Genomic DNA, 22,780 nt, shown 5'->3' on the forward strand with positions numbered 1-22,780 from the left:
ATGTAGAAATTTAATTTCTATGTATCTAATTACCTATTTACCACTCAATGACCATGCTAAGAGCTTTATATGTGTTAACTCCTTTGATCTTTCAATAACTCTATCAGGGAGGTGTTATTATCCTAAACATGAACAGACTGAGGCTTAGAGATGTTGAACCTGCCCAAGGTCACATGGCTAATTAATGGTATGAGGTTATTTGCCGGACACCAAAATACCTCCACTCAAGATACTGCCCTGAACATGTTGGCTCCTGTAACCTTATAATCTAAATGAATAAGTGAATTCTTAAATAATGAGCTCATCCTTCAGTGCATAATTTCATAAGAAATTAAACTTACCTGATAAAACTATAATTACTTTTAAGAAGGAAAGGTAACAGAAGGGCAAGTTATGGTTGGATTTTGAGAGCCATGCCATGCTCATACCAGAAGCAGATTAGCAAAAAAATCTATAAATGTCACAAACTGAATTCTGTGAGTATTTAGGGTTAATTGCTTTACTATATATGAAATTATCCAAGAATAATGTTAATTATTAGACTAATAATATCTAAGAATAATGTTATTTTTGATCAAAACAGTACATTTATAACCAAATATAATTAATAATACACTTGGTTTGTTTCTATCTAAACTATCTGTTTCCAGCCTATCTTTATAATCACTAAACTCCTCTCATTTTGTTCCTAACAGGAGAGACTATTTGCTCCTACTTTAGAACAAATGGCCCATTTCATTTACGTGGTATGCGAGCATTATGAGTAACTGTCCCTTATTATTTCATGGATGTTCTGCATTTTCTACTCTATTTCCCATTGGACAACTTTTATGTGGTATTTGAGATTTATATGGTCACATACAAATGTCCATTAAATGAAGTTAAACCTATAAGCTAGGTAATTTTTTTTCTATTTAAAAACTGCAATAAAAACAGTTAGTGCAATTTGGAACACTATATTCAAAGCAATGTAATTCACTTTCAAATCTCTCATTGAATACCTGCCTAGTTTCAGGCAGAACATAATTCTAGAGCAGTGCTTACTATGACAGTTGCTCTATATGATGCTCCAAATATGACAGTCATGCCTTCATGCAGCTTTTGAGCATCTGAAATCTGACTAGTGTGAGGATTTCAATTTAATTGACTTAAATTTAAACAGCTGCTAGTGACTACAGCTATCCATATTGGACAGTGCAGTTCTAGATTCAGGTGATGTTTATTTCTGTTTCTAAAGTTTACTTTTTCAATCTCAAATATTAAAGAGACTAATTTTAAGTAGCTTAGTCAAATAAAAATAAAATACTAGTTCTCTGGAAACTGTTGAGGAATGTTTTTAATCTGTGACTTACTCAGACTCTCATCATCCAGGCATAATGAGGCTGCTTCCTACCTGCTGGGAGGCTGAAGCAGCTCTCTGTTCCGCTTCACTCAGTCGCCTCTGAAGTCTGTTGGATTTTTCCTGATGCTCTAGAATTAACTTTTCATTCTATTAAGGGGAAATACAAGACAAGTTAGAGATCTGTATGTGGCATGGAGGTGTTTCATGGAATTATCAATGAAAAATCTGAACATCATTTTATCACTTACAAAATGCAATGACAATATATCTCCAAATTCTTATTTTTCAAGTTATGAACGCCAAAGCTCCCCTTGTATTTCAAGGGGAAATACAAGACAAGTTAGAGATCTGTACGTGGCATGGAGGTGTTTCATGGAATTATCAATGAAAAATCTGAACATCATTTTATCACTTACAAAATGCAATGACAATATATCTCCAAATTCTTATTTTTCAAGTTATGAACGCCAAAGCTCAAAGCTGGTTTTACATTATGACTAAATTGGTGTCCTCCCCGCCCCCACCACCACCCACTGCTGTCAAAAACCACCAAAGAAAGTGAATTAAATCCAAAGCAAAGTGAACCTGAAGTTAAGACGAGGACGTTCAGTTTGAGATGCTAGAAAACTGCTCTGCCGTCACCTGCGAGTGTGAGAGCACAGACCTGGGCCTCACAAGCAGAGTGTCACGAGGGGCGGGCTGAGTCTGCATTTTTGTCAGGCTCTCGGGTGATGCGGACACTGTTGGCTGGGGCGCTCAGAACCACTGTGCTCGCAGAGCTTCCAGGGAAGTGGTGACATCTTGCACACATTATTAAGTCAAGGAGCAGAAAATACTCATTCCAGAAATCCTGATTTTTACAGAATTAGACTTATCTTAGGGGTTCCCTGGGGCTCAGCAGTAGAGAATCTGCCTGCAGTACAGGAGACCCAGGTTTGATCCCTGGGTCAGGAAGATCCCTTGGAGAAGGGAATGGCAACCCACTCCAGTATTTAGCCTAGAGAATCCCATGGACAGATGAGCCTGGTGGGCTACAGTCCATGGGGTCACAAAGAGTCAGACACGACTGAGCAACTAACATTTGCACTATTGAGACTTATCTTAAATGATTTACATGCTGAAGTGAAGTTGCTCAGTCGTGTCTGCCTTTTGCGACTTCATGGACTGTAGCCTACCAGGCTTCTCAGTCCATGGGATTTTCCAGGCAAGAGTACTGGAGTGGGTTGCCATTCCCTTTTCCAGGGGATCTTTCCGACCCAGGGATTGAACCCAGGTCTCCTGCATTGTAGGCCGAAGCTTTACCCTCCGAGCCACCAGGGAAGCCCTGCTGATACGCTGAAAGTATTACTTAAAAAAGAGAAGGTGAGGCTTCCCTGGTGGCTCAGTGGTAAAGAAACTGCCTGCAATGCAGGAGAAAGTGAAAGTGAAATCGCTCAGTCATGTCCGACTCTTTGCAACCCCTTGGACTGTAGCCTATCAGGCTCCTCCGTCCATGGGATTTTCCAGGCAAGAGTGCTGGAGTGGATTGCCATTTCCTTCTCCAGGGGATCTTCTCAACCCAGGAATCGAACCCGGGTCTCCCACATTGTAGGCAGATGCTTTACCGTCTTCCTTGGTGGCTCTCCTGCAATGCGGGAGACATGGGTTTAATCCCTGGGTCAGGAAGATCCTCTGGAGAAGAAAATACCAACCCACTCCAGTATTCTTGCCTAGAACATCCCATGGATAGAGGAGCCTGGAGGGTCAGGCACAATTTAGTGACTAAAACAACAACAAACAACAGTAATAAAAGAAGAAATCTTTTCCAAGTTTCCCAATACATCTGCATATATCAGAGGGTATCAGGGTCAACGGAGTTATTAAGGCACTAGTAGGGGTTGTGTTATATTTAAACGGAGTTATTAAGGCACTAGTAGGGGTTGTGTTATATTTAAAGAAACACCCTGAAGCCCTTATCCCCTTGGCTATGGATGCAACCTTACTTGGAGTAGGTTCTTTGTTGATGACTAAGTTAAGATGAAGTCATTAGGGTGGGTTCTAATCCAATATGACTGGTGTCTTCATAAGAAGGGGAAATTTGGACACCGAGACTGACATGTACAAAGGGAAGAACATAGGAAGACACCATCAGCAAGACAAGGAATGCTTAAGGCCACTGGAAGTGAGGAGGGAGGCCTGAACAGACTGTCCCCTAGGGAAGTCAGAAGGAACCAGAGCTGCTGTCTTCCTGAGTCTGGACTTCCGGCCTCCAGAACTGTGAGTCAGCCAGTATCTGCTGACTGAGTCACCCCAGCCTTTCTTCCTCTGTTAGAGCAGCCTCAGGCAACTACACAGGCATCAAGACTGTCAATCTGTCACAACATGGTGTAATGCAGACAAGTGCAAGCAATCTATCAATTAAAAAATGTATTAGCCTTCTCCACGCTTAACTACTAGCCTAAAAAAAAAAAAAGTCTATGCACACACAGAATTATTATATAGTTTTTTTGAACTAGATAGTTCCTGTGTCCCAACATACAAGCGATAAGAGTGAATGTCATGCCTAGTAATACAAAATACTGAAATAACAGTATCCTGTTAAAATGTGCTTATTCTATTTCTTATTGTGCCCAAAAGCAAAATTAAATTGTATGAAGAGAACACTATTAGCTGCTCCAATTTACCAAGATGTTTAAATATGTAGTCTTAAATTTAAGAGGCACATCATTAACATTAGAGAAAACCTGAGGAAAAACTGCCATCCTCTATACTAATCATTTTCATAGTTACAATCAGATGATATATAAGGTACATATTTCTGTGCTGCTACCATAATGGTGAAGGCAGAGTCCAGATTAGATAAATCATAATATATGCAAATGTTCTTTTTCTAACTGATCATTTGAGTTGCTTTTGATCTTCCAAAAAAATAACATTACTGTGTTGAATATTTTCCTTTAAAAATTTTTTTCATATTTTAAATTATTTCCTTAGGACAGATTCATGGAAGGGGGAGCTACATCAAAGAATATTTTAATGGCTATGGTCTAATTGTTTTCTAAATTTCTCATGTCAATTTATAATGCTATAAGACTGAAGGGCAATGACTTCACTAATGCTCCTATGGAAGGCCATAGAGAGCTAGTGGGCCATACAGCCTGTTAATGAAATTCCAAGAAATATGTCAGAAGTTAAAACATCAAATAAAGAAGTAGAGTTCTAGAAAGTTCTAATTATAATCTAGAAATTGTCTGACACTTTTTCTTCAACGAAAACAACGATAAGCCCTTGTTAACTTTAGTTCTAAAGCATTAATGTAAAGGAATGCTTTCATATATTCCAGTAGGCCAAAGTATCTCCTACATGTCTTTCTGATGGATTAAAACAAAATTAGTGGAACTGGGTTAAAAAAAAAAATCTTAGACATGCACAGAAATAAAGAGGATCTGAAACAGCACAAGCTATACTGGTGAAATTGAAATAGGAGCTCTGTCTGTCATTTAAATATGATGAATCACTAATGTCCAAAGCTTTTATTCGCATTATATTATGTGTGGACTTTTAGTGTTATGTATGATTTCTGCAAGAAATACTCACATCCGCATGGTCATTTCCAAGTAGAGAATTAATTTGGACTTGGCTCAGGTAAGATTCTATAGCATGCGCTTCCCAGGAGGGCCATTATCTTACCTCAACTACCTTTTCATTTGCCATTTCCAGCTGAGAAAGCAGCTCTTGGGTATGAAGTTTCTGTCGACTCAGCTCACTCCTATTAATCAAGAGAGAGGAAAAAGAAAAGAAGAAAAAACCATTACTATAACTGTTCACAAACCTAACAAAATAGAATCTTTATTAGTGAGGTACATGTTCATGTTCTGAACAAAAAATATCTTGTGTGCAAAATAAAAGTTGCTTACTAATAGGCCATATCTGGAATGACTCATTTCTTTGTAAAATATACATATATTCTGGAGAGTGGTAGTACAACAGCGAGAATACACTTAACACTACTGAACTGTTCACTTAGATTGAGACAGTAAATTTTACAATTTAAATAAAGGTTAAAATTGTCCATTTTATATTAGGTATATTTTACCACAATAAAAAAAAACAAACCTCCCCTCACATATTTCAAAAGTGCCAAAGTATCCCTTATGTCACTATCTTGAGATATTATTTGGCATTAAAATAAAAGTATATTCATATTAAACATACAGTATTTGTTGTTTTTAATGTTCATATAGCGCTTCTTAGAGAGGCTCAATTCTTAGAAATTTAAGGTAATGTTAATCACTCCAAACACCATTTCAGCTTAGTATATTCAGGATTAAAATATAAGTTTTGGTTGTTATTTGCTTTATCTTATGCATTCATATCCTTTATGCTTTATTAGACAGAATTATGCACATAAGTGTCATCTTTTTTTGTTGTTGTTTAACATATAAGCATGGTATTTCCTTTGGCCAAAGATAATCTCAAAAGTCCCAGGTTAGAAGCAGATACAATGGAGACTTTAAAATAACTTTTATAAGATCAAATTAATCTGAGTATTAAAATAGTTCATTCAGGACTGGTTTTTATCCTCTGACATTACTTCTGCTTCTAAAATAAATCAGTAGATTAACACTGCCAGTTATCAGCTTTGACTTTTTTTCAAAGTGAGCCTAAAAACCTGGTAAGTTCTGCAAGTGTCCTATATTTGAATGGATAGTTGTTAAAATCAGCAAGCTATTTGTTATAAATACATAGGATAGAACAAAAAATGTCCACAATTCAATTTCACAAATATTTACTGACCACTCTAGCATGTGGTATAAACACCTGGGTGTGCCATAACAGAACTGACAGACTAATGGGGAATGGCTTATTCCTACTCAGTGGCTTCATCAGTACAGGTCAGGTCACTGACAATGAGTAGCTTGAGCACTGGTCACTGAGTGCGTGACAGACAAACTCAAATGTTTCACCTTAGCTAGTTTTGGTGGTAACAATACCAGGTGGTGCTGGTGGTAAAAAATCCACCCGCCAATGCAGGAGACATAGGAGACGCTGGTTTGATCCCTGGCTCAGGAAGATCCCTTGAAGGAGGAAAGGGCAACCTGCTCCAGTATTCTTGCCTGGAAATTTCCATAGACAGAGGAGCCTGGTGGGCTACAGTCCATGGGGTCGCAAAGAGTCAGACACGACTGAGCATGCATGCACACGTGTGACAATAAGGTAGGATAAACTGCTGTGCTTAAAGTATCTCGTGTAGCTTACGGGCTTCCCAGGTGGCACTAGTGGTAAAGAACCCACCTGCCACTGCAGGTTAGATGTATGAGACATGGGTTAAATTACTATTACTCCTCAACATAACAAAGAAAAGCAAAATGACTAATGTGGCCAGCCTTCTGGGCTGAATGTAATTAAATGGTATGCACATCAGTGCTAAGAGAAATAACCTCTGAGTACTATTGAGAGGAAGACGATACAGTGATCATATTTATAACGTTGGCCAACACTCAGTTTATACAATACCTTTTCAGACAACACCTACTGCATGATTTGATACCTATGCTATTTGCTTACCCATGACAATTTATTTGAATAATACAAATAATTTCTAATAATTACTATTAGATAGTAATAATTTCTCACAAAATTTAGGATCACAATGATACAAATTATTAACTTTAAAAAATGCATTTATTTTTAATCGGAGGATAATTGCTTTACAATGTTGTATTAGTTTCTGCCATATAACAACATGAATCAGCCATCAGTTCAGTTCAGTTCAGTTGTTCAGTCGTGTCTGACTTTTTGCGACCCCATGAACCGCAGCACACTAGGCCTCCCTGTCTATCACCAGCTGCTACAGTCTACCCAAACCCATGTCTATTGAGTTGGTGATGCCATCCAACCATCTCATCCTCTGTTGTCCCCTTCTCCTGCCTTCAATCTTTCCCAGCATCAGGGTCTTTTCAAATGAGTCAGCTCTTTGCATGAGGTGGCCAAAGTATTGGAGTTTCATCTTCAACATCAGTCTGTCCAATGAACACCCAGAACTGATCTCCTTTTGGATGGACTGGTTGGATCTCCTTGCAGTCCAACGGATTCTCAGTTTTCTCCAACGCCACAGTTCAAAAACATCAATTCTTTGGTGCTCAGCTTTCTTTATAGTCCAACTCTCACATCCATACACGACCACTGAAAAAACCATAGCCTTGACTAGACGGACCTTTGTTGACATAGCCATAGATACACACATATCCCCTCTATCTTGAAAAAATTATTAACTTTAAGTTCCTTTTCATCTGTGTCAATGTCTATTCTATTGTGTATCAAGCAGTCACCCTCACTGGACAGTGAGCAACACTGCTCTCCACCAAGAAAGTGGAGATAATGGTAATGGTTGTAATAATAGCAAACATTCCCCTGCTTACTCTGTGTGGTGGTGCTAGTGATAAAAAACCCACCTGCCAATGCAGGAGATATAATAGACATGGGTTCAATCCCTGGGTTGTGAAGATCCCCTGTAGGAGGGCATGACAACGCACTCCAGCACTCTAGTATTCCTGCCTGGAGAATCCAATGGATAGAAGAGCCTGGCAGGCGACAGTCCATAGGTTGCAGAGTCAGATATGACTGAAGTGACTTAGCATATCGCTATTCTAAATACTCTAAACTAAAAGGTCAATTTTCATTCCAATTCCAAAGAAAGGCAATGCCAAAGAATGCTCAACTACCGCACAATTGCACTCATTTCACAACACTAGTAAAGTAATGCTCAAAATTCTCCAAGCCAGGCTTCAGCAACACGCGAACCTTGAACCTCCAGATGTTTAAGCTAGATTTAGCAAAGGCAGAGGAACCAGAGATCAAATAGCCAACATCCGAGGGATCATCGAAAAAGCGAGAGAGTTCCAGAGAAACATCTATTTCTGCTTTATTGAGTATGCCAAAGCTTTTGACTGTGTGGATCACAACAAACTGTGGAAAATTCTGAAAGAGATGGGAATACCAGACCATCTGACCTGCCTCATGAGAAAATCTGTATGCAGGTCAGGAAGCAACAGTTAGAACTGGACATGGAACAACAGACTGGTTCCAAATTGGGAAAGCAGTATGTCAAGGCTGTATATTGTCACCCTGCTTATTTAACTTACATGCAGAGTACATCATGAGAAACGCTGGGCTGGATGAAGCACAAGCTGGAATCAAGATTGCTGGGAGAAATATCAATAACCTCAGATATGCAGATGACACCACCCTTATGGCAGAAAGTGAAGAAGAACTAAAGAGCCTCTTGATGAAAGTGAAAGAGAAGAATGAAAAAGTTGGCTTAAAGCTCAACATTCAGAAAACTAAGATCATGGCATCCAATCCCATCACTTCATGGGAAACAGATGGGGAAACAGTGGAAACAGTGTCAGACTTATTTTTTTTGAGCTTGAAAAACACTGCAGATGGTTACTGCAGCCACAAAATTAAAAGAGGTTTACTCCTTGAAAGAAAAGTTATGACCAACCTAGAAAGCATATTGGAGAAGGCAATGGCAACCCACTCCAGTACTATTGCCTGGAAACTCCCATGGACAGAGGAGCCTGGTAGGCTGCAGTCCATGGGGTCGCGTAGAGTCGGACACGACTGAGCGACTTCAGTTTCACTTTTCACTTTCATGCACTGGAGAAAGAAATGGCAACCTATTCCAGTATTCTTGCCTGGAGAATCCCAGGGATGGAGGAGCCTGGTAGGCTGCTGTCTATGGGGTCACAGAGTCGGACACAACTGAAGCGACTTAGCAGCAGCAGCAGCAGCAGCAGCAGCAGCAGCAGCAGCAGCAGCAGCAGACAGCACATTAAAAAGCAGAGACATTACTTTGCCAACAAAGATTCATCTAGTTAAGGCTATGGTTCTTCCAGTAGTCATGTATGGATGTGAGAGTTGGATTATAAAGAAAGCTGAGTGCCGAAGAATTGATGCTTTTGAAATCTGGTGTTGGAGAAGACGCTTGAGAGTCCCTTGGAGTGCAAGGAGATCCAAGCAGTCCATCCTAAAGGAAATCAGTCCTGAATATTCATTGGAAGGACTGATGTTGAAGCTGAAACTCCAGTATTCTGGTCACCTGATGGCGAAGAACTGACTCATTTGAAAAGACCCTGATGCTGGGAAAGATTGAAGGTGGAGGAGAAGGGGACAACAGAGGATGAGATGGTTGGATGGCATCACCGACTCAATGGACATGAGTTGGAGTAAACTCCGGGAACTGGTGATGGACAGTGGGGGCCTGGCGTGCTGCAGTCCATGGGGTTGCAAAGAGTTCAGTCGCAAAGAGCGACTGAACTGAACTCTAAGTGCTTTATATAAACTAATTCTCTAGCTTTCATAATAACCCTGTGAGATGCCCATTTTTACACACAAGACGATTTAGAGGCAGAGGCATTTACAAATCAAGTTAAGTAACTTGCCTGGAGTCACACAGCTAGTCAGCTGAGAGTCAGGATTGGAAAACCAGGCCCTTTGATTCCAGTCTGTGCTCTTAGCCTCTCCCCTGTACTGTGCACCACGGCAGGCAACTGCTGAATGTTGGTTAGATGAGTAAATAAAAGAGAATGTTTGTGTGTATAAGGGGTATTTTAAGGAGCATAGATACTTACCTGGAAATCTGACAAATTATATTTTTACTTCTGATTTCTTCCCTAAAGCTTCAGTCCTATACTCAAATTTAACATGACTAACATCAAACTTTTCGCACTACCCTGCCAATCTACTTTCTCAGTGCTGAGATACAACCTACTTTTCATCTTCCTACTCAGTCTTTATACTGACAACATCACTGCTTAGGTTAAAAACTGTAAAGTCGATTCTATTTCTCGCTTTTTCTTGAATGCAACATCTAGTTTGCCCCTAAACAGATTCTTCTGTGCAGTAGTATTTCTTGCATCTAATGTTCATTTCTATTCAGTGTGACCATCACAACAAATTCTTATAACTTAATTTTTAGATTTACTGCAGCTGCCAACTGCTTGGACTTCTCAGTTATCAGGTGAAAAACTGTATGCAAAGCATCCATCGGTGCATACAGAGGTGCTCAATTAACAGTGTACTTTTCCCTAAATGCACCCACCACTGGGTATTTCTCCTTCTAAAGCACCACTTCAATAATTTGCTTCCTTGAGCAGTAACTTCCAGTGGCTCTCTGCTACTGGACAAAACAGTCCAAATTCCTGAGATGGACATTCAGATTCTTCTAAAACTTTGTGTGATTTATCTTCCCAATCTTCTCTTCAATAGGAACCTTTCAGTTCAATCAGTTCTCACTGTCTCGCCAACAGAACACATATGTGCCATCTCTAAGCTCATGTTCATGTCATTTTCTGTATCCTCTTTTGTGGATCTTCCACGAAAATCCTGCCTACTCTTTAAGATTCCACCTTTGCTCCACTTCTTTCCATGTCTCCTTCCTGGTTCACTTTAATCCAGACGGTTCTCTTCTCACAGCAATGTGTTAATACTTATTTTATGTAGAAGACATTTGGCAATTGCCTATTGTAATTCTAATGGGTGGTTTATATATGTGTGTATGCGTATACAAGTACACACACACACACACACACACACACGTGCCCCCAATTATGATGGAAACTTTAAAAAGGGGATTGTTTTTAGTTTCTACCATATATGCCAAAGGACTTTACACATAGGGATTTAATAAATATTTGCAGATTTATGGCTAAATTTTCATAGGGAACTTAGCAGTTAGAAAACGTATTTTAGATAAAGATTTTAAAAAATGTACTTATAGTCTGCTACTTTCTCCAAAGGACTTGAAGAACCCAAGAAAAGGTAATTTTTTAGTTAAGCATTTCCTTTAAGTTTCACTCCTGAATGAAATTTTAGAAGGTATTAAAGGCTGGGGAGAAAAGTGATTTCACCAGCTCTGTCCCTCGAGACCTTCCTAGAGCCTGCCTGTCAGTACTTTGCAACTCCTTATTTCTCTGTCAGGATATTTCACTGCAGGGATAAAGGAAAGACTCAGGAGGATGATCTGACTCTGTATTATCTATGAGAAAATGTCTCTTCATTAGGGAACATAATTGAGAATTCCTTAGATCATTAGTGATTTAGGATATACATAAAATAAAGCTTTCCAGAAAGTTTCACAGTGGTATTACATTTCAGACTCTAGCCAAGTAAAGCTATATAATCTCTTCACTGGAAATCTTTAAAAACAGCAATGTCCATATCTATCGGGGATGATTTAAGCGCAGCCGGCCAGGAGGTACAGAGATAGACAGCATTTCCAGTTTCTGTGTGACATCATGGCAGCTAAAGATCACTTTATACTAGCCACAGAATTTAAATGAAACTGTACCCAAGTTCTCCATAATTTCTAGCATAGTATATAACACGTTATAAGGTTTAAGGTAAAATTATCTTCTACCGATTTCCTATAACTACAGAAGAAATAGGCATTCTTTATAACCCCAATGGGAACTGCTTAGTCCACTGGTGTCCTAAATAATTTTCAGTTCACAGATATCAATTCATGTGCATGTGAGAGAAAATCCTAGTCACGCCTACAAAACATAATTGAAAAACTAGTTGTAAAAGGTAACTAATTTACTACCTTCTGTGCAGAGAAAATTTCACAAAATGATTCATAAACAAATAAATGAATGCTGCATTTACTAAGAAAATATTAGAATCAACACTGGGAAGTCATCCAGTTCCTCAACTGGAGACAGAGGTGGGTGAAGAGTGAGCACCAAGGCCAGGGCCCTTCCTCCGGCCCATGGAGAGGCTTTGGGTAGGTTCACAAACACCCTGAACTATACCCCAGATCTTCACATTTATCCTATCTGGGAAGAAGATCCAGAGTCTTCCTCCAATTTTTAAGAGGTCTGAGCACTAAGGAAGGATAAGGATTTTGGCTGAGCTTTTTGCCTGGAATATACAAAATTCTGAAAGAATTTTTTTTCCCTTTAAAGTATGAGCATACTGCCTGGAGTGTTTTAATGTTGAATGTCTTTCTTACACAAGCCACATCCATAATGATATCATCTAATTATTTCCACTTTTGGTTTCATTACAGTGGTACAAGAATTTAAAGGCACTTGGCAAACAATTCAAATACAGAATTATTCTAGATTGTTACAGTATTCACCCTATTTTACAGTTGCTTATCTAGACTTAATTCAATAGCATATTCTCTAAAGTATACAATTCCATTTAAAAAGAAACAATAACTTTTCCTTTCTACTAACATATCACTGGTTTAATTAATTATGTATTTCTCAAACTGGCATATAACCTGGTTTGGGAACAATCACACTGATATTGACAGTGTCAGACAACACTAGAGTATCTAAGTTGATGAGACAAGAGCATGCAGAGTGCCTTGGGCATTGGTCAGCATGCTTTATACAGAAACTTCACTGGTTGATGATCCCACGATTAAGTGGACATCAGCCAGGAGGGTTTTCCACTACACCTGATACAATTAATATTGTACTTTATTATAACCTTGGGCTTCCTTTGTGGCTCAGCTGGTAAAGAATCCGCCTGCAATGCGGGAGACCTGGGTTCGATCCCTGGGTTGGCCAGATCCCCTGGAAAAGGGAAAGGCTACCCATTCCAGTATTCTGGCCTGAAAAATTCCATGCACTGTATAGTCTATGGGTCAGACATGACTGAGCGACTTTCACTTCTATTATAACTTCAATGCTGCAGAATAGTAGTTATTCTCATCTTATAGATAGAAAAATTAAGACTCAGAAAAGTTAATGTTCCTAAGGTCAGGCAGTGACTGAAAGAAAAAATGAGTTTCATACTCAATCTTTTTATCAAAATGTTCTCTCAACTAAAGCACATTGCCTCTTACCTTAAGCCCAATCATTTACAAGAGGTATTATTAAAGTATGTCTGTGGCATAACATAATATCAAGATCTATAGGCAAAGTGAAAAAAATTTAATCCCGAGTATGCAGCAAAATGGTAACTGCAAAAACTGTGACCTCAAAAGACCTAAATATGAAAACAGGTTTCAAATTTCATTGAGTTAACTAAAAACACCACAGGTTTGCAGGCCAGTTTCATCAATATCAGGGCAATGTTGGTCACAGTCCAAGTTCCTTCTTTCCCAATCTGCACTTAGATCCTCCTAAAGTGATTTCATTTAGGCTATGACCTTGTCCAATATGCTACTGGAGAGAAGTGGAGAAATAGCTCTAGAAGGAAAGAAGAGGCCAGGTCAAAGCAGAAATGACTTCCAGTTGTGGATGTGTCTGGTGGTGAAAATAAAGAACAATATTGCATAGGAACCTGGAATGTTAGGTCCATGAATCAAAGTAAACTAGAAGTGGTCAAACAAGAGATGCCAAGAGTGAACATCCACATTTTAGCAATCAGTGAACTAAAATGGACTGGAATGGGCAAATTTAATTCAGATGACTGTTATATCTACTACTGTGGGCAAGAATCCCTAAGAAGAAATGCAGAAGCCCTCATGGTCAACAAAAGAGTCCAAAATACAGTACTTGGGTGCAGTCTTCAAACCTGCACAATGATCTTGGTTCGTTTCCAAGGCAAACCATTCAATATCATAGTAATCCAAGTCTATGTCCCAACCACTGATGCTGAAGAAGCTGAAGTTGAATGGTTCTATGAAAACCTACAAGACCCTCTAGAACTAACACCAAAAAAGATGTCCTTTTCATTAGAGGGGACTAGAATGCAAAAGGAGGAAGGCAAGAGATACCTGGAGTAACAGGCAAGTTTGGCCTTGGGATACAAAATGAAGCAGGGCGAAGGCTAATAGTTTTGCCAAGGTAACACACCGGTCATAGCAAACACCCTCTTCTAACAACACAAGTGACGACTCTACACATGGACATCACCAGATAGTCAATTGCGAAACAGACTGATGATATTCTTTGCAGCCGAACTAGGAGAAGCTCTAAAGAGTCAGCAAAAACAAAATCAAGAGCTGAATGTGGCTCATATTAGGAGTGTCTTCTCGCACAACTCAGACTTAAATTGAAGAAAGTAGTGAAAAACACTAGGCCAGTAAGGCATGACCTAAATCAACTTCCTTATGATTATATAGTGGAAGTGACAAATAGATTCAGGGGATTAGATCTGGTAAAGAGAGTGCCTGAGAGAACTATGGATGGAGCTTTGTAACACTGTACAGGAGGCAGTGACCAAAACCATCCCCAAGAAAAAGAAATGCAAAAAAGGTACAATGGTTGTCTGAGGCGGCCTTACAAATGGCTGAGAAAAGAAGAGAAGCGAAAGGCCAAGGAGAAAAGGGGAGATAAACTATCTGAATGCACAGTTTCAAAAACATCTACTTCTGCGTCACTGACCATGCCAAAGCCTTTGACCGTGCGGATCACAACAAACTGTGGAAAATTCTTAAAGAGAAGGGAATACCAGACCACCTTATCTGCCTCCTGAGAAACCTGTTTGCAGGTCAAAAAGCAACAATGAGAAACAAACATGGAAAAATGGATTGGTTCAAAATTGGGAAAGGAATACGTCAAGACTGCATATTGTCACCTTGCTTATTTAACTTACATGCAGAGTACATCATGTGAAATGCTGGGCTGGATGAAGCTCAAGCTAGAATTAAGATTGCTGGGAAAAATATCAATAACCTCAGATATGCAGATAACACCACTCTTATGGGAGAAAGTGACGAGGAACTAAGGAGCCTCTTGATGAAGGTGAAAGAGGAGAGGGAAAGAGCTGGCTTAAAACTCAGCATTCAAAAAACCAATATCATGGCATCTGGTCCCATCACTTCATGGCAAACAAATGGGGAAAAAAATGGAAACAGTGAGAGACTTTATTTTCTTGGGCTCCAAAATCACTGCAGATGGTGACTGCAGCCATGAAATTAAAAGACGCTTACTCCTTGGAAGAAAAGTTATGACCAATCTAGACAGCATGTTAAAAAGCAGAGATGTTACTTTGCCGACAAAAGTCTGTATAGTCAAAGCTATGGTCTTTCCAGTAGTCACGCATGTTTGTCTGAATTGGACCATATAGAAGGCTGAGTGCTGAAGAATTGATGCTTTCAAACTGTGGTGTCGGAGAAGACTCTTGAGAATCCCTTGGACAGCAAGGAGATCTAATCAGTCAATCCTAAAGGAAATTAACCCTGACATTTCGGAAGGACTGATGCTGAAGCTGAAGCTCTAATACTTTGGCTGATTCATTGGAAAAGACCCTGATACTGGGAAAGACTGAAGGCAGGAGGAGAAGTGGACAACAGAGGGTGAGATGGTTGGATGGCATCATTGACTCAATGGACATGAGTTTGGCAAGCTCCGGGAGTTGGTGATGGACAGGGAAGCTTGGCAAGCTACATTCCAAGTGGTCACAAAGAGCCAGACACAACTGAGCAACTGAATGACAACATGAGCCTAGAGGAATACGAATGAGCACCTCAAAGCAACCTGTCCAAAGTGGCAACCACTTCTTATCTGTACCTTCCCAAGCTTCTTCCCTCCCTCGAAGGACATCATTACTGTCTACCCATATGCTCAGGTTAAAGCTTCAGCACTGTCTTTGATTCCCTCCATTTTCTTAACCCCTATGTTTGACTTATTGTAAGGTTTACCCTGTGAAAGTGAAAGTTGCTCAGTTGTGTCCGACTCTTTGCAACCCCATGGACTATACAGTGCATGGAATTCTCCAGGCCAGAATACTGGAGTGGGTAGTCTTTCCCTTCTCCAGGGGATTTTCCCAACCCAGGGATCAAACCCAGGTCTCCTGCATTGCAGGCGGATTCTTTACCAGCTGAGCCAGAAGGTTTACCTGATGCCTCCTTAAAATATTTCATAACTGCCCATTTCTTTCCATCTCCACCCACCATGTTCTGTACTAAGCCACTGTCATCTACTGCCTAGAATACTGTCACAATCTAATAGCTGCTTTCCCTCTCTTTGCCCTTTCTGTAGTTTATGTTCCACATAATTGCTAAAGAGGCCTTTTCAAGACCTAGAAATGATTAAAATTCTCCAATGATTTCCTACTGCTGCACTTTGGACTTTAACTTAAAATAGTCCTATTTAAATATCTTGCTTAAGCTAAGTAAAAGCAGCTGACTTATTATAGCCTACAAGATTTGCAAGGTCTGATCCTTGCCTAGTTCCTCACCTTGACAGCATTCTCTCTCCTCACTCACTATATTTAACACGGGGCTGCTCCCTAACACTGCACCTTTGTACTTACTGTTGTTCTAATTACCATCTGCCTGGAATATTTCCTTGGCTTTTTCATATAGTTGATTTCTTTCTATCATTTGAGCCTCAGCTTAAATATCACCTGTTTGGACTACTTTTTAAGAAACTATCCAGCCCTTGTAGCTCCCAACCTGTCTGAATTATCATCTATCACACCACTGCATTTGTTTTCTTCATGCAGTTTAAAATACAAAGAATCATTTTGTTTACTTATTAGTTTACCTTCTTATTATTTCTCTCCCTATCCTGGAATGAAAGCTCTAAAAGAGAAAGTACATCCACAAAGCTTAGAACGGTGTCTGGCACACAGAAGGTGATTTTTAGCCCTGGTAAATTTTAGTTAATTCCACAGAATCAGTTAATTAGTCCATTCAATCAGAACATTTCCAATATCCTACATCTCACTTTTTCAAAGTTTTCGCTACTTACTTGCTCTCATATCACAACTAATTACATAATTCGGTGATTACATTTAAAGTAGCCATCAAGTGGTGTGATAAAGTGAGGAGACTACTGCTACAAAAACCAATGGCTACAGAGCTTGATTTATAGAAATCATCCACAGAAAGCTTATTTTATTTGAAGAATGAACTCAAAGTTTCAAAGAACTGTATAATTTTTCTCATAACATATACTTTTAAATGCTGATCTTAAGATAAGATTGACAGAACTATAAAGTCTACTCGTTCAATAAATACTGAAGTGAGTGTCTTTGCTAGGTGCTATGGAGACGAGGAAGAACAAGATCCAGTTCCTGCCACAGCGAAGCTTAGGGACAACCAGAAACTGTGAGAAGCTATGAGGGTTATGCTATAGGCAGTAAACGCTATAGAAAGTTCACAGTGCTATGGGAACGCATATGGAGGATTAGGGGATTAGAGCTGTCTCTCAGAGGAAGTAGGTTTTTAAGCTGATATATGAAAGATAAATAGGAGTTAGATGGACAAAAGCAGGGTAACGAAGAGCGTTACAATCAAATCCATGTGTGAAGGCCAGGAAATAAGAAGGGATAATAAATTTAGAAACCTGAAAGGAAGCTCAGTGTGAATGGAACAGACTGTTACTAGGATATGGGGGTGGGGGTGAGAGAGGAAGAAGCTGGGAACAGAGAAATACAGCTTGGATTTTATATGTGTAAGGTAATATAAGGAAACACAAGGGTGTTACATGTCTTGATGGGAAGTGGAGACTTAATTATCAGTCCACTGGGGAGGCACTGAAGTATTTTAAGGAGAGAAGTGACACGAAAAAATCAGAGAATCTTGCTGATTATAGCAGGAAAAACAGTGAGTAAACATGACTGTAGTAAATTAGGGGCTTTTAGCAGTAATCTAGGTGAGCAGTGTTGATAGCCTAAACTGTTGGAGGGAAATGGATGGATTCAAGAGTTACTTAGGAGGCAGCATGAACAACACTTGATAATCAGGGGTGTGAGGAAAAGAAGGAGTTGACACCCAGAGTTCTGCTGAACAAGGGGGTAGACAGTACCACACATGGAGAAATATGGGATGAAATAAAATACAGGAACTGGGCTCGGTGAAATTAGTTCACAAGTAGTGAAAATGCTTAGTTTGAGGTACCTATTGAAATGTTTAGTAGACAGCTGGGAATACAGGTTATTTCAAAAAGGTCAACCTTAGAAGCTGTTTTATAACAATAATTAGTCTTTTTCAGTTTGTCTCTGTCATAGAAATAGATATCCGAACTCATGCTGAAAGAGAACATTTCTTCTCTGAATACACTTCAGTTCTCAACATCACTGGCATATACACCACTGAAGAGGTGTGGCTGTGAGGTGAAGGGCACAGCTTTTCCCACAATGCACTAGTCTCATGTCGATGTATGGCAAAACCATTACAATAATGTAAAGTAATTAACCTCCAATTAAAACAAATAAGTTTATATTAAAAAAAGAAAATATCACAGATACTTTAAATAAGAGAAGAGAAGTCATGGTTCCTGAAGGCATGGGATGAGAGTTTGAATGTAGGCCAGTATCTCAGGCATCATAATTAATTACTATAATTACTCAGATCATTTTGTTATTATTGAGACAATTTAAGTTTTAAGGATGGGTCATGTGTATTTTGGTTGATACACCATAAGGGAAAATTTCCTCAACGCATGACATCCTTTAGTGATGACTAAAGATTAAATTGCACAAGGCTCCATTCTATACTATATGAGAGAATCGAAAACAAAAGGTGTACTATTCGTTTCAGGGAAATGATGGATCTGCCAGCTGCAGGCTTTCTCTGAAACTCTCTTATGACAGATTAGCATAGCATGTGCCAGATGTTTTTTTTTCTGTTGAATTATACTATAATATGCTTCAGTTACTTTTAGTAATTATGCATTTTGTAATCTGCCAGTACCTGCAGCTGCCTCTCATTCTGCTAATTAAAATTAAAAAAAAAAATTTTTTTTTTTTTAAGAAAAGCAGTTATGGCAGCCAAACATCACATATATACAGCCAAGAATAATGTGTTAAGAGACTGAAGAGAATTCTTTAGTCTCAAATGCTGTGTAATTCATATAAATATACATGAATTGTCCACTCACTGGACAAGAGAAGAAAATATTACACACTGTATATTATTCATTCATCTATTCAATACAATTTTATTGAACAACTACATGCTGGGCAAGATGTTAGCTCATGGTTTGTAGAAGAGGTGAACATAAGTGATAGTTGTGCTACAATTCAGTAAGTGTCATAAAGAAGAATGAGCAGAGTGGTACGGGAATTGGGAAGAAAAAAGATTCACTCTGTCAGAGGGATAAAGGATGCCTTACAGAAAAAAATAATATCTGAATTGGGTCTGGAAGGAAGAATATTTATTTATTTACATGTATGTATTATATTTATTTATTCAATATTTTCTGCTTTCCCATCAATACTCTAATAGCTTCAAAAAAGATAAGGGGGCTTTGCTGTTATCCTTAGTACTTTAAGAATAGTGCCACTCAATAAATACTTAATGGGTAAATGAAGTGAAGACTAGGCTTGGTAAAAGGGCTGCCCTTACCAATGTTTGGCTTCTTGGGGCAGTTGTTCAGTGTGGCTCGAACATGCCCTTCACAAGGTAGGGACAGGCAGACTGCTGACAATAAGGTGGAGGAGATTGCCAAAAACCCCAAACCAAACCAAACCAAACATTCAGGCAACAATAAAACAGAAATATTTAAGTAAACAAGGCCAGGACTCTATTTGCTTTTTAGGAAAATACTTCTGAGAGCAGCATGCAAGATGGAATAGAATGGAGGAAAAAAAAATGATGGCAGAAACCAGGGTGATCCAGGCTACTTTAACAGCCATGGTTAAAGATATGAAAAGGCCTGGCTGATGGCAGGAACAAAATATGTTACTGCATGTTTACACATACGCAAGCATTTCTTCCGGACAGATTCTGGTACCTGGTGTTGCAAATGAGTATGCGTGGTTGAAATCTTTTTAGCTACTGCTACATTACCTTATACGAAGGGTTTGCAAGTTTATATTTCCACCAGTACTGTATACCCCATTTCTGTTCTCTCATGTGTTTGCAGATGCTGCATGTTAAGCATCTTTTATATTTTTGCCAATTTGCTGGGCAAAATTGTTTACATTTGCATTTCTTCATACAATACAATATTTCTTCAGTGTATATTGTGGCTGAGTTGGTTTAAAGGAACTCTGTACATCTACCTTTGTGAGCTGCATGCTCACATACTGTGTCCATCTATTAGGCTGTTACTCTTTTTCTAAATTACCGAACTCTACGGATTCTGCATGTCGATCTTTATTTTTTTGTCATTTGTATTTGTTTTTCTATCTTTGTTTAGCATTTCTTCACAGAGAATTTTAATTTTTACCGTGAAACAAATTAATCAATTTTTGCACTGTGGGTTTTTGTTTTGATTAGAAAGACTCATTCAAAGATAATAAAAATAATCTAATTTCTTCTAATACTTTCCTTGTTTTGAATTTAGCTTTTTAATCCATCTGGAATTGACTTTGTATACTGAATAAAGAATATACTAACCTAGAGGGGTGGGATGGGAGGAATGGGAGAGAAGTTCAAGAGGGAAGGGATATATGTATACATATAGCTGATTTACGCTGTTGTACAGCAGAAACTAATACAACATTGTAAAGCAATATACTCCAATTAAAAAAGATAAATTAAAAAAAGAGGGAGAACACATAGCTACAAGAATAAACTTAGAACTATAAACCAGAAAAAAAGAATATACTAAATGATTTAAAAATTTCCCAACATCATCTTTTCATTTGAAGTGCTGTATTATCATGAACAAAATTTGTTCATGTTCCATGTTCTGTTCAAATTATCTACTCCTGTGTGAATACCACCATATAGCTTTATATATTTTGCTTCTTGTAGGGCAAATCTTTTTCCCCCATAAGAAATTTAAAAATTTAATCTATGAAATAACAATAATCTCTCATTCAAGTAAGATTAGTACAGATATATTACAGTTACAGATCTATATTAATATGTAAACTTTAAATGGTTTTTAAATAGATCTCCTTGGAAGCTCAAAATTCTCTGTGTTGCATATATTTCAAGATAAAAGAGTAACTTTTATCAAGAGGAAGTAATTATAGATGAATTAGTACAATTTTACAATTTCAAACAAACTTCAAACTGAAAGAAGATACCACAGAGGAGCTCAAATTTTTAAAGAGCTTCTTATATTAAGCTTTTTGATACTAAGATAAAAAACTTCCTTCTGTGGGAAAATCATTTAATTATTTTGTGTTGCATTTAATTATGGCTGTACTTGCTTATGGGAAGATCTTAAGAAATTACAGGTGTCTGGTAATAGTATTTAATTGTCAGCTGTCAGAAGGAGCCAAAGTTTCCAAAGGCAGCAAAACTAGGGCAGAGAGGGCACTAGTATCCTAAGTGTTTTGAGGTTGTCCAGGTATTTAGTCTCTGATTTTGGGCTTCCCTGGTGGCTCAGAGGTTAAATCGTCTGCCTGCAATGCAGGAGACCTGGGTTCGATCCTTGAGTTGGGAAGATCCCCTGGAGAAGGAAATGACAACCCACTCCAGTATTCTTGCCTGGAGAATCCCATGGACGGAGGAGCCTGGTGCGCTACAGTTCACAGGGTCACAAAGAGTCGGACACGACTGAGTGACTTCACTTTCACTTTTGGTCTATAATATTCTCCTAACTGTAGTAAATAGGTGGACACATAGTAAGGAAGATAACAGTCAATTTATAAGAACTCAATTGTTATGCTGTAGAGAGGACAGAAGGAGAAGGCAATGGCACCCCACTCCAGTACTCTTGACTGGAAAATCCCATGGACCGAGGAGCCTGGTAGGCTGCAGACCATGGGGTCACTAAGAGTCGGACATGACTGAAGCGACTTAGCAGCAGCAGCAGAGAGGACAGAGAAAAACAGCCAAGTGTTTTCAAGACCTGGTGAGGGCAGACCAGCACTAAGTTTTAAAGGGAAGATTTTTCAGAAGGAAAGCTTTGATGCTCAATATGGCACAATGAAGGTACGCTAGGAAGCAGGGTGCTCGGATCCAACATGAAAAAGCTCATTTTTGACAGCTGTTAATAAATACTTTTCACCTGAATGGCAGAATGCATCAATTCATGGCCTATACAGAAAAATCCTTACGGGTAGAGTCAAATGCATAAAATGAGCCATTTGAATTTTTTAATGTACAGCTCTGTGTCTATTTTGTAACTTATTATTAATGAAAGACCTAATTGGTTCAAGACTTGGGATTGTATTGTTGAATCATGCTAAAAACAAAACCATTTCTAAGGAGAGCAAATGAATCCTTCCCCAGGGACACAGAAAGAGCACCGAGCAGTCAGCCTGTGCACTACTGGTACAACACAGCATCCATCAAACTGCCAATCCCCAATACGGATGCTACTGCAAATATGTCTAGCACAGACCATATTTATAACATATTTTTTCATTGGAATAAGCATAAAATTTAATCTTCAGCTTCAAAAAATATAAATTTATTGTGGCTGCTATGTAATGCTGTATTATGACCTAAAGTGAGATTTGTCAGTGAAAATACTTCAGTGGCTACTTTCATATTGCAAAAACAACTTTAACATGGGGATTTCCCTAGTGGTCCAGTGGCTCAGACTCCCTGCTCCTAATGCATGGGGCTTGGGTTTGACCCCTGGTCAGGGATCAGATCTCACATGGCACAACCAAGACCCAGCACAGCCAAACAAATTG

The 22,780-nt window shown here is 38.8% G+C and overlaps 1 protein-coding gene across 1 annotated transcript in view; it reads right to left on the reverse strand.

The window, feature by feature from the left end:
- The window catches only part of SCLT1 (sodium channel and clathrin linker 1), a 252,003-nt gene that overhangs the window by 5,792 nt on the left and 223,431 nt on the right, over positions 1–22,780 (reverse strand). The window contains 2 exon segments of the mRNA XM_005691258.3: positions 1,394–1,489; positions 5,012–5,090. Coding sequence (XP_005691315.1) covers positions 1,394–1,489; positions 5,012–5,090 — 175 coding nt within the window.

Source organism: Capra hircus, chromosome 17 (genome assembly GCF_001704415.2).
Source record: "Capra hircus breed San Clemente chromosome 17, ASM170441v1, whole genome shotgun sequence".
Classification (NCBI taxonomy): domain Eukaryota; kingdom Metazoa; phylum Chordata; class Mammalia; order Artiodactyla; family Bovidae; genus Capra; species Capra hircus.